General features: G+C 43.4%; 1 protein-coding gene across 1 annotated transcript; it reads right to left on the reverse strand.

Annotated features, from left to right (window-relative positions):
- Positions 1 to 594: 594 nt before the first annotated feature.
- On the reverse strand, positions 595 to 5,962 carry LOC139747249 (twisted gastrulation protein homolog 1-A-like). The gene is made up of 5 exons (XM_071659333.1): positions 5,766 to 5,962; positions 4,003 to 4,228; positions 3,137 to 3,337; positions 2,411 to 2,609; positions 595 to 1,416 (listed from the first exon to the last, which is right to left on the reverse strand). Exons 2-5 carry the CDS (start codon positions 4,226 to 4,228, stop codon positions 1,275 to 1,277), a joined length of 768 nt encoding a protein of 255 aa, XP_071515434.1. The 5' UTR covers positions 5,766 to 5,962; the 3' UTR covers positions 595 to 1,274.
- Between the last annotated feature and the right edge of the window lie 4,638 nt (positions 5,963 to 10,600).

The following is a 10,600-nucleotide window of genomic DNA, read 5'->3' on the forward strand; positions in this document are numbered from 1 at the left end:
TGCTCTCCTCACCTCAGTGTATATATTAGGTTCCTCACCCCGTGCATGTCTTGTTTACCTGGAATTAGAACTCGCTGGTTGGTTGGGTTTCTATATTTTGCGGCCAGAGACGTATTTGAAAGTTAACCGAAATGGAGTTGTTTTCAGATATTTGACTGTCTACATCAAATCAATTTTCTTTTATCTGAAATACTGGGAAATATCGATGGGCCGAATCTGATACGGGCTAGCGAGACCTCTCTTAACAAGTTTATCTTTATGAAGCAGAGGGAATTTGCATGTTAAAAGTCTACACTTGTGCCGAATAAGCAGGCTGGTTCACTGACTGTTTTATAAAGGATGTAAGGATACTATCTTCCCTTCCCCCTCAAAGAGAGAGAGAAAAAAAGAAAAAGTAGGTCCCAGCTTCCGAGAGATAAGTTCTGAGTCATCCTCGCCTTTCCTATGTTTGGACCTCCCTATCCCCCATGTTTACTCTACTTGGCCGTTAAGTAAGCAAGTAAAAGAAGAAAACCCAATGGATTACCACTTAATCTTTTTTTTTTTTTTATCATATGATGCTATACTACGAAAAAGGTTGAATAAAAAACGGAGTTGCTATTATATTGTATTTAAGATTTCGTCCAGAAAAGTTATAAATGAAGATTTAGGTTACGTGTATGCCCAGCCTTCTCTTGCTGGACAGTGATTCACCGGGTGACAAGATTTACATCAGTGAAACTGGATTATGTTTACAGGTTCGTCTACTCTAACAGATTACTGTACAAGGATAATTAATACGTCAGAATTGATAATAACCTTATTTCACCGAAAAAATATATATTCTCTCTTTTTTTTAATCTATCATATCCGCACTCTCTGACTTTCAGCGAGCCCTTGGATAAAAACTGCTAGCTAAATCTACCGTTAGGGAAAAACTACAATACGTATAATGTACATAAAATGCTGCACCCACCATACCAGTTGGCCTTTGGCAATATTTTGCTCGTCGTATCGCAGAGCTTTTGCTGTTGTGGAGGAAGTTGCCGACGTGCTGAAGACGGATATCCCATTCGGGTGGTATATCTGTCTAGAACTGTGGCTCTACAGTGCAGGGGTTGCGGTGGACCGGACGAAGGTGTGCATGATGGCATGACTACGTGGTGAGACGGTGATCCTCACACCAAACTGTATTCATGGTCGTCGGGGCTAAACGACGATTATAAACTAGTAAGGCTGGGGCATGCCAGAGCATAGTACACACGGTGGGGTCGTGGTAGTGCTAGGCAACGACCCTACATAGTGGGGTCGTCGTCGGAGAGGATGTTTTCCTGGGCGGCAGCGTCATCGAAGGTGTCTGCTGAGTTGCTGGCCAGGTATTGGTCGGTTAGTACCTCGTCATACTCCTCTTCCTCGACCATGGGGCACTGGATACACCTGCAGACGACCAGAGAATGTTTTAGGTGGTGGTGGTGGTGTTTCTTCTCTCGCACTAACATCAATTAGGTTCTCCACATGAGTATTAGGGCCAATTACGTTATTATCAATGTCTCAGACTGCTGTTAACATCCGTTAAGGTTTCACAGTGGATCCAGACATCAGTCAAATGTGTCAGGCTAATTGTTAACATTGGTAAAGTACTCGCACTAATGCTAACAATAAGGAGCTTTTCATGACTTAAGAAAATGCCTAATAAATCTAAGAATTTTGTTCGCCTTTATCTGCTCACTTGGCTTTGGGTTACAAGAAATTATCACACCAAAATCTTTCTCCTTACATACTTTTGTATCTCATACCGTAGCTTGTATTTTCGTTTTGACTAATGATGCGTAAACCTTATCTCTTATCGATATCAAATTAATCCATTTGCCCCTTGAAAGATTTAGTCCATAAGTTGTCTACGTTAGTTTGAAGCTGTAGACATTGGATGTTTTGTAGGTTTACTTCTCAGTTTAGTATCACCAGCGAATTTTGGTCCTATAAATGATTTACATCCTTGTCTAGAATGATGGTTTATAAGAAAATAACGTATTAAGGGCCATAACTTCGCTTATCTCCACAACTTATCCCCTGCCAACAGAACTGGACTTGAGAAATATTAATTCGCAACTCTAGTTTTTGTCAGTTTTCATTGTGACTTCAGAACAAGCTAGTGCTCTTCCTAAATCACATGCAAACTTTTGTCAGAAAATACATATATCTGATTTCAACTCTGAACCAAGTTCTTTGAACAAAGACTAATGAAAGACTAAAGAAACTGTTGACGTGTTGATATATTCCAATAATTTCCGGGGACATTTACTCCTATGGTGAGGACGATTTGCTTTGTTCTTCAAATTATTCCAGGTGGCTTGTTAAGACTGAGTGGTATGAAGGATGAATTACACTGTGAAAGCTATGACTGCAGGCTGAGTGGTATGTGTGGACTGACCTGCTCTCGTTGACGCCATAGTTGATGCAGTAGCTGCCCACACACTCGCAGCAACCGTCGAAGAACCACCTGTAGGCGGCGGCGCCGGTGGAGATGCAGGTGCTCTTACACTTGCTGCCAGAGATGCACTGCGACCAGTACATCACCGTGCAGTTCATCGTCACTTGCTCAATCTGCGCCGTGTCCTGGGGGTGTGCCACTGCGGTAGGAGGAGATAACTTAGTGTTTGGCTGACAATGATCAGGCCCTGAGGTAATGGTCTGGGGCAGAACATTATTACAACAGCAATATCGAATGCACTTCCTAGTTATATTGCCACACACGCCAAAGTCCTCTACATCCGAAACCCCGATAGCTGAATCCTTCTCTCGGCCACTTACTTCGGCCTCGTTCCTTTACCTGTGAGGTACCTTCATACAAGTGCGCACATTAATGAGGCGTTCCAGACTAACTGTAAAGTCACTGGTCTGCTTCAAACTTCCTGTTCATGAAGTACCTTCCTTTCCCCACGCTAGACCCCTTTCAGTAATGTAACTCTATGGTTTGAGCTGTCTTCCCCAGGCAGTACGGTCTGAGCTATCTTCCCCTGACGTGTTTACCTACAGCATACCCACCGTTCTCTCAGCACGAAAGTAATCTTTGATCGAGTTACCCACAGACACATGCTGCCCCTGCGGATAATATTGGCCGACCAGGTTTACAGAGCCATCAAACACACCAACTTACCCAGTTTATATTTGCTCTTGTCGAGGGTGGTGGTGTCTATATCAGAGAGGGCGACGTCGATAGGGAAAGCCATGGAGGTCCAGCGGAGGAGCGGGTCTTTCTCCTCGGTTAGCGCCTGGAACAACTGCTGGAATGGCTCGAGGAGGTCACCCACCTGGGAATCCGTCTTGTCCAGCACCTGGTTCCAAGGTTCACACATACCTGCATCACACAGACACACACAGAGGGATAGTAGGGTGAGCTCTCAAGCTCCGATATGAAATCTCAGTCATGCGCATGGGTGTGTATGTTTCTGTGTGCATGTTCGTTAGCTGTACGGACAGCAAGCTATTGTCCAGCTTATCTCTGTAGCTCATATATTAGATTTTGGATTATTGACAGTCCTCTGTCCTTATTCAGTACAAGAGACTTGTGTGTGTGTGTACATTGGAGTACGCCCTTAGAAACATTGAGACATTTCAACATGCATACCCACAGGATATGAAATGAATCTACATCACTACAGTAACAATACAATCTAAGCTCATGTAAATTTTTGGTTATGAGGGGCCATATATCTGCAACTCTCTGACTAAACTTATCAAAACTTGTTGCTGTGGCTCGAGGAATATTGTTTAGATTATGACCAACATTCAAAGTGGAGAGAAGGGAAAATGGGTAAGTACGTACATATGCTGCTCCCTTGAAAGAAATGTGTGAAGAATCTAAGACTGGAAATGTTTAGAATGACAAGAAAGGCATAAACAAAACCAAAATATGCAACTATGCTTATTGTGACCAGTGATACGAGAATAATGAACTAGATGTTCCGAGTTGAAACTGGGAGAGTAAGAGAGAGAGGAGCAGTGATGGTCGAGCGGACTGACCCAGACATGAGCAGCACTCGGTATACAGGTAACCCAGGCATTTGGCGCAGTTCCTGCAGCAGGTGCAGTTGTTCTCTGGGGAGTTGATCAGGTCACACTTGCAGGCCTGCGTCAACATGCACTTGCTCACTATACTGGCGCATACCACCTCATTACACGTCCACACCGTCGGCAAGCCCACACACACCACTACCAGGCCCAACCATGCGGCCCTGGACCACCACATCTGTGAAAGGAACCAACTGATGAACAGACAGACAATCGGTGTAGGTCGTCAGTGTGTGACTGTATACCAAACCCAAAAGAAGGAACAGAGAAGGGGGCTAAGTGAGGATTTTCCCTCTAAGGCTCGGTTTTCTGTTCTTGATGCTACCTTGCTAAAGCGGGAAATGGCAAATATGTATATATATATATATATATATATATATATATATATATATATATATATATATATATATATATATATATATATATATATATATCATGATAATGATAATAATGGTAAAGAAAGGTAAAGTTTGAAGTAAACAGATGAATCTGACATGTATAGATATAAAGATTTACATACTTATATGTATAGACATGTACGAAATGAATATGAATCCTTATGAATAACATGTTCAAGGTAAACCTACTGCTCTGTATGAGCAAGAAGAAACTAAACACACACACACAACGCATGTCGGGGAGCCTTCTTAAAATGGGTTGAGGTCACCAGCAGAGTAGCGCAGATTCTGTCCTGGAGCCATTACGTTTCTGAACCTATGTGATTGTCACGAAGGTCATGAGAGGAGTGTAAAGCCCGAGGGACTGCATTAGTTCATAAAGGGACCTAAACAGATATACCTTATCAGCCAATCGTCAAATGACAGACAACGCAATGGGGAACTTCCTGCGAGGCTGCATCATCGTCACTGGTCGAAAACACTAGGGCGTTATTGAGGACCTTCCCGCTCCTTTGTGGACCCCAGAAAGGGTTCCTGAGGCTGCACATATTATTAATGATAGTAATGGTAACAAGAACCTTTCACCTGACTGTCTTGGCACTTAGGGGAAATGCTGTGACTGAAGTGTAAGGCCGCCTGTCCTTGGCTAGCCTAGAGCAACTGACCATCAACCCAAATATGTTACCAAATGAGCTCCCATATTTCCTGGAGGATCTTGTTCTGATATGTATTATGATGTACATTACGAGACATGTATTACGATATACATTACGAGACATTCATTATATACGATTTTACATATGCCTCATGATAAACATTACGAAATACAAAATATACTTACGTTAACAAAATGCGAATAACGAATTAGAATGCAATACGTATTCGAAGTAACATATCTCATCCATTTCATACTGAAGAAAAAGAAAAGGTTTTGGCATACCACCCTTGCCCCATACGTGCTGAGCAGGGCACACACACACACACACACACACGCGGGGAAGCAAGTTTTTCATGGTACTGAAGGCGTCGTGCGCTCCACATGCTGCACAGTGTACTGAAGGAGGGGCGGCAGGTGGGGTTGCCGAGAGACCATAAGTGAGTCAGTATAGAGCTCACGGATGACCCTCACTGTTCGCAAGTTCCCTCCCGTCTGCCCGGGTCCACCATTAACCGTTGTTCGTCCACGTATTCTCTGGTGGTTGGCAGCGATGGCGTTAACTGTAGATCCAGTAATGAAGCGCGCCAGCAGGGAGACGCCGCACCCTTAAATATCAGACGTGCGTCGAGATGATAAACAACTAAAGTTGTCCTACTTACCTTTGCTGGTTTGAATGGGGAAGGCGATATAGGCGGTGGGTAAGCCTACCCAGGCGTCACTGTAGGTGTCCACGAGACTGGCCGCTCACTGTAGAGCTAGGGGACGTGCGGGATGTAGCAGGGTAAGGGATAAACACAGAGGGCGACACCTGGCAGCACGCCACCTGAGGACGGAGCGACGGATCTTCTGGCTCTCCAGACCGCAGGTGAAGCCAGGTGCTGAAGGGCGTTCACAGCTGCCATATCGCGCTAAGTAACTCAATATTCCACCTTTACATCGCCTCACACCGCCGTATGCAGTCTGAAGAACTGGGTCGTATTGTTTCGTTAAACGAAAACAACTCAGTTCAAGAAGCTATGCAAGAGTACGGGATGATTATATAACGATTTAAGGCAACAAATTCTGCAGGACACGACAGTGGCTGCGGTACCTGGGAGAAGCCTGGGGCAAAGTGGACTCCAGCCAATCACAATACTTCGTACGGTGCCCAGTGACGTCACTTGGCCGGAATGAATGAGCTGCATTCAATATAAAACTGTGGCTTCAGACTGGCAGATCTGCCGTGCTTCCTTACAACGCACAATGCTATCAAATACGACCCTGAGGTAGACTATCAGATACACCCATATACCTGCCCAAGGCGCGGGAGGTAAACACGCGGCAATGTTTGACAACATAGGAAAAGTGAAAGTTGTTATTCACATTTGCTTCTTCAGGATTTGAGGAAGCGAAGTGAGAGACAATAAGTGAACGTGGTTAGTGTTTGAGAAATGCCTTGTGGCTGGTCCTGGGTTATGTACCCTTTCCTTATCCCACACCACTGTTCTTGTCCACACCACTGGTCGACCTGTCCAGTTTCCAGCCCACACCACTGGTCGACCTCTCCAGCTTCCAGCCCACACCACTGGTCGACCTGTCTAGTTTCCAGCCCACACCACTGGTCGACCTGTCCAGCTTCCAGCCCATACCACTGGCCTATCTACCCACCCTCCAGCCCGTATGAAGACTAAGGAAGAGCCAAGCCAAAATCAGGCGGTCATTGTTGGATATGGGATAGTTGAGAAAGAGGGTCTGGTGATTGGTTCATTTATGGAATGAGACCGTCCAAGGTGGTTAGGGATGCGCTTTATAAAGTGTCACATCTTACATTGCTCAGCAGACTTGGTGCTTATATAATATAGACGATCTAATTCTTTGTTCAGACGACCTTGATGCTGGAGTGTGTTCTTGGTTGGGAAAGTAACTCTGACAGTTATCCAGTTATTCAGGAGGATTCTTGTTTACGCAATTGCAAAAGAGTAATGATTTTTCCTGAGAATACAAATGGAAAGCGTAATACAACTCCTTCGAGAGAGGTTATTTTGTTTTATAAAAGGATTCATCGATTTCTAACACTTATTTACTTCTAATTCTTTGGGAATTTCCTCATGAGATTTCAAGTGAGGAGAGGGATATATGAAAAACAGGTGTTGTTTATGGTATAGCCAATTTGCTCATGATTTTTTTTTCCCGTAATAAAACATCAAGATCAATAAAAGGCGGTTTCCTTTATTCCTTGATGATAAAGCATTTATCAGTTATTGTTACGGATGCCCACAGAGGGGAGTGATTTATACTCCCGAAGTTCTACGGATGGTTAAGGCAACCTGGTGAACTGAGAGCAGGCTTATCCAAACCCTGGGATTAACACACACACACACACACACACACACACACACACACACACACACACACACACACACACAACATCAAAACCTACTTTTCTTTTTTTCTTAGACTGCCTGTCAGTTGGTGAGGTGCGTAAACCTCCTGGCACCGTGCAGCACCAACTGTGCTGGGCTACTGAGACACTATGGATCACTATGGTGGCACAGCGCAGCATCAAGATGGCAGTGTGCAGCACCAAGGTGGCACTGCGAAGCACCACTGTACCGCCTGAGCATTTGAACCGACTTATGACGCAATCAACATGTGTGATGAGAATGAAGCAGTAGATGTCTTTCATTTCGATTCTCACACAACATGCGGTAAACTTACCACTCTACGATTACTCGCCAAAGTTAAGTAGCATGATTCACGTGGTCAGAAAGTTGGCTGACTGGTCGTCTTCACGTGGTCAGAAAGTTGGCTGACTGGTCGTCAATAAAGAGTAATAGTAGTGATTGGCTGGTAAGCCTCATACTTGTTAGACGTAAGAAGGGGTGTGCCACAGGGATCAGTCTTGGGTCCTGGCGTATATATGTGTTGACAGTTGTGTCGTGCTGTGCTGAAAGATATCAAAATTCGCAGACAACTTTCATTAAGAGATACAGCATCAAAAGAAACTGAAAGTCTGCCTGTGGAAGCTGTTTCAGACACGCTGACAAGTGACAAATGTATTTTAATATCGATCAGAGCAGTATTCACATATCGCGGTAGACTTAGGAAAGACGAGCTATAGAATGAACGCTGTTTGAGGTACATATTATGAATGAGGCAAAAGGTGTAGTGGTACTACAGTTTGAAGTCTGCTTGCTGCACCTATAGTAAATAAAGAAGATATGTAATGATTTTCAGTAACTTATAACTAAGTGACCAGGTCTATTGCTGTTTGCATGCCTTTGTGTTCCTTAGTATAATCGTCTACTGACTATCTAGGTACAGTTGATCTGGATCTCCAGTAATAGGGTTTAAACCTTCATCAATGATCGAAATTCTATTGAATTTTCAAGAAAGCAATTATAATATAGATTGAGACACGAACCTGAGCTGCTGCAGCTGGTTGATCTCCAGCGGCCACTTGTCAAGTTCTCGCCTCTAACCTTCACTCATATATATATATATATATATATATATATATATATATATATATATATATATATATATATATATATATTCCATCGGCTTGTCTCGTGGGAAGTGCAGACGTATGAACATAAACACGAGTGTAATTAGGACCATCATGTTTACGTTTCCAAACGCCCTCGTTTCATCGTCAAAATCAAGAATGGACAGAATCTCAAACAATATTAGAAAGATAAATTTGATGTCAAGAATATTTGATGATATGTAAATGATAATAAGTAAATGTATATATACCTAATAAACCTACACACAAATCCCAGTGAATTTGAACAAAAACGGGTGAATTGAATTTCGACTAAAAAGTTGATAATCATGTAGAACACTAAACATAGTCTATCAATCATAAATCAAAAGTATACAAAAAATATCACGTCTAAAAATGATTAAAAAAACGAAAAATATTCCAACATCCGACCAGTGATTGACCATTTCCTATGTTTTTTAGCATAAGCTTAGTAGAACACTGAAAAGTACCAGTGAAAGGTGTGTATTTTGTAAGTATGTAATACTTCCATGATGAGGAGGTCATGCTGTCATGCACTCTAGCTCAGTAAGGAAAACAGGGAGTCATGGACCAAGGACCACAAAGATAGGAAAACTCACTTGAAAGGAGCAGAAACAGTTGTGACAGTTGTGTACTAAAAGAGTGCCACATACTTCCATCTATTAAACGGGCGGTAAATAAAGTTCTAAGATAAGATTGTTATACTTGAATGTTATATTATTCATCATTCATGGGCAATTCATTATTAGTTTTTGCAAATTGCCTATTTCTTTCAGCTTTTAATGTATAACTAAAATTTCATTCTTGCAATACTTTATCCGACATGCACTATTTTAAATATACTTTCACTGTGTACTGCAATGATGTTTATAAGTTGCGTTTCGAAGTCTAAAGCTGTTTCCCTCTAAGGCTCAGTCCTTCATGCTACCTCGTTAACTCGGGAGATGGCGAATACGTGTAAAAAAAGATTTTTGCATCTTACCACCCGACTGGCTAGATGATGGGATCCTCATTTGAGAGTCTCATGACTCTCACAGATCTGGAATGATTAATGGAGCCATGACTTCTTGAGGAAGACATGAGGGCTTCTCTGAGTAACGGCAGGTGTGGGTGGGAGGTGAGTGATGAGGCAGGTGTGAGGAGAATCACTTCCAGAGGTGACTAGTGGACTAGTGAGGCAGGTGTGAGGTTTAGTTATGAAGGTGAGTAGTTAGGCAGGTGTAAGGTTAAGTTTTGGAGGTAAGTAGCTACGCAGAGGCTCAATTCAGTTTCGGAAGTAAGTAGTTAAGCAGGTGTGAAGTTCAGTTTTGCAAGTAAGCAATTAGGCAGATGATAGATTCAGTTTTGGAGGTAAGTAGTTATGCATGTGTGAGGTTCAGTTTCGGAGGTAAGTAGACTGGCAGGTGTGAGGTTCAGTTTTGGAGTGTTAAAAGTGAGTGGCCTTATCCCACACGAACAGAACATCGTAAACAAAAACACTATAACTTCGATCATGCTGGTCACCCACTTCGATCATGCAGGTCACCCGCTTCGATCATGCTGGTCGCCCACTGCGATCATGCTGGTCACCCAATTCGATCATGCTGGTCACCCACTTCGATCATGCAGGTCACCCGCTTCGATCATGCTGGTCGCCCACTGCGATCATGCTGGTCACCCACTTCGATCATGCTGGTCACCCACTGCGATCATGCTGGTCACCCGCTTCAATTATGCTGGTCACCCACTTCGATCATGCTGGGCACCCACTTCGATCATGCTGGTCGCCCACTTCGATCATGCTGGTCATCCTCTTCGATCATGCTGGTCGCCCACTTCGATCATGCTGGTCACCCTCTTCGATCATGTTAGTGCGCAAGTTACAGCCTGGGCCATGGAAGGTCAGTCTGTGGAACCAAGAGTCTACAGACTCAAGGATAATGGACTCCCTCATCTTCCACATTCGCCCGTCCGGGGTACTCAGAGACAAGCCCCAGACACACCTCA

The sequence above is a fragment of the Panulirus ornatus genome, chromosome 68, assembly GCF_036320965.1.
Source record: "Panulirus ornatus isolate Po-2019 chromosome 68, ASM3632096v1, whole genome shotgun sequence".
Classification (NCBI taxonomy): domain Eukaryota; kingdom Metazoa; phylum Arthropoda; class Malacostraca; order Decapoda; family Palinuridae; genus Panulirus; species Panulirus ornatus.

Coding starts and splice junctions, on each gene's coding strand:
- LOC139747249 (XM_071659333.1), bottom strand. CDS start 4,228: ATGTGGTGGTCCAGGGCCGCATGGTTGGGCCTGGTAGTGGTGTGTGTG. Junction 3,338..4,002: donor CGAGTGCTGCTCATGTCTGG/GTCAGTCCGCTC, acceptor TGTGTGATGCAG/GTATGTGTGAACCTTGGAAC. Junction 1,417..2,410: donor TATGGCGTCAACGAGAGCAG/GTCAGTCCACAC, acceptor GGTCGTCTGCAG/GTGTATCCAGTGCCCCATGG.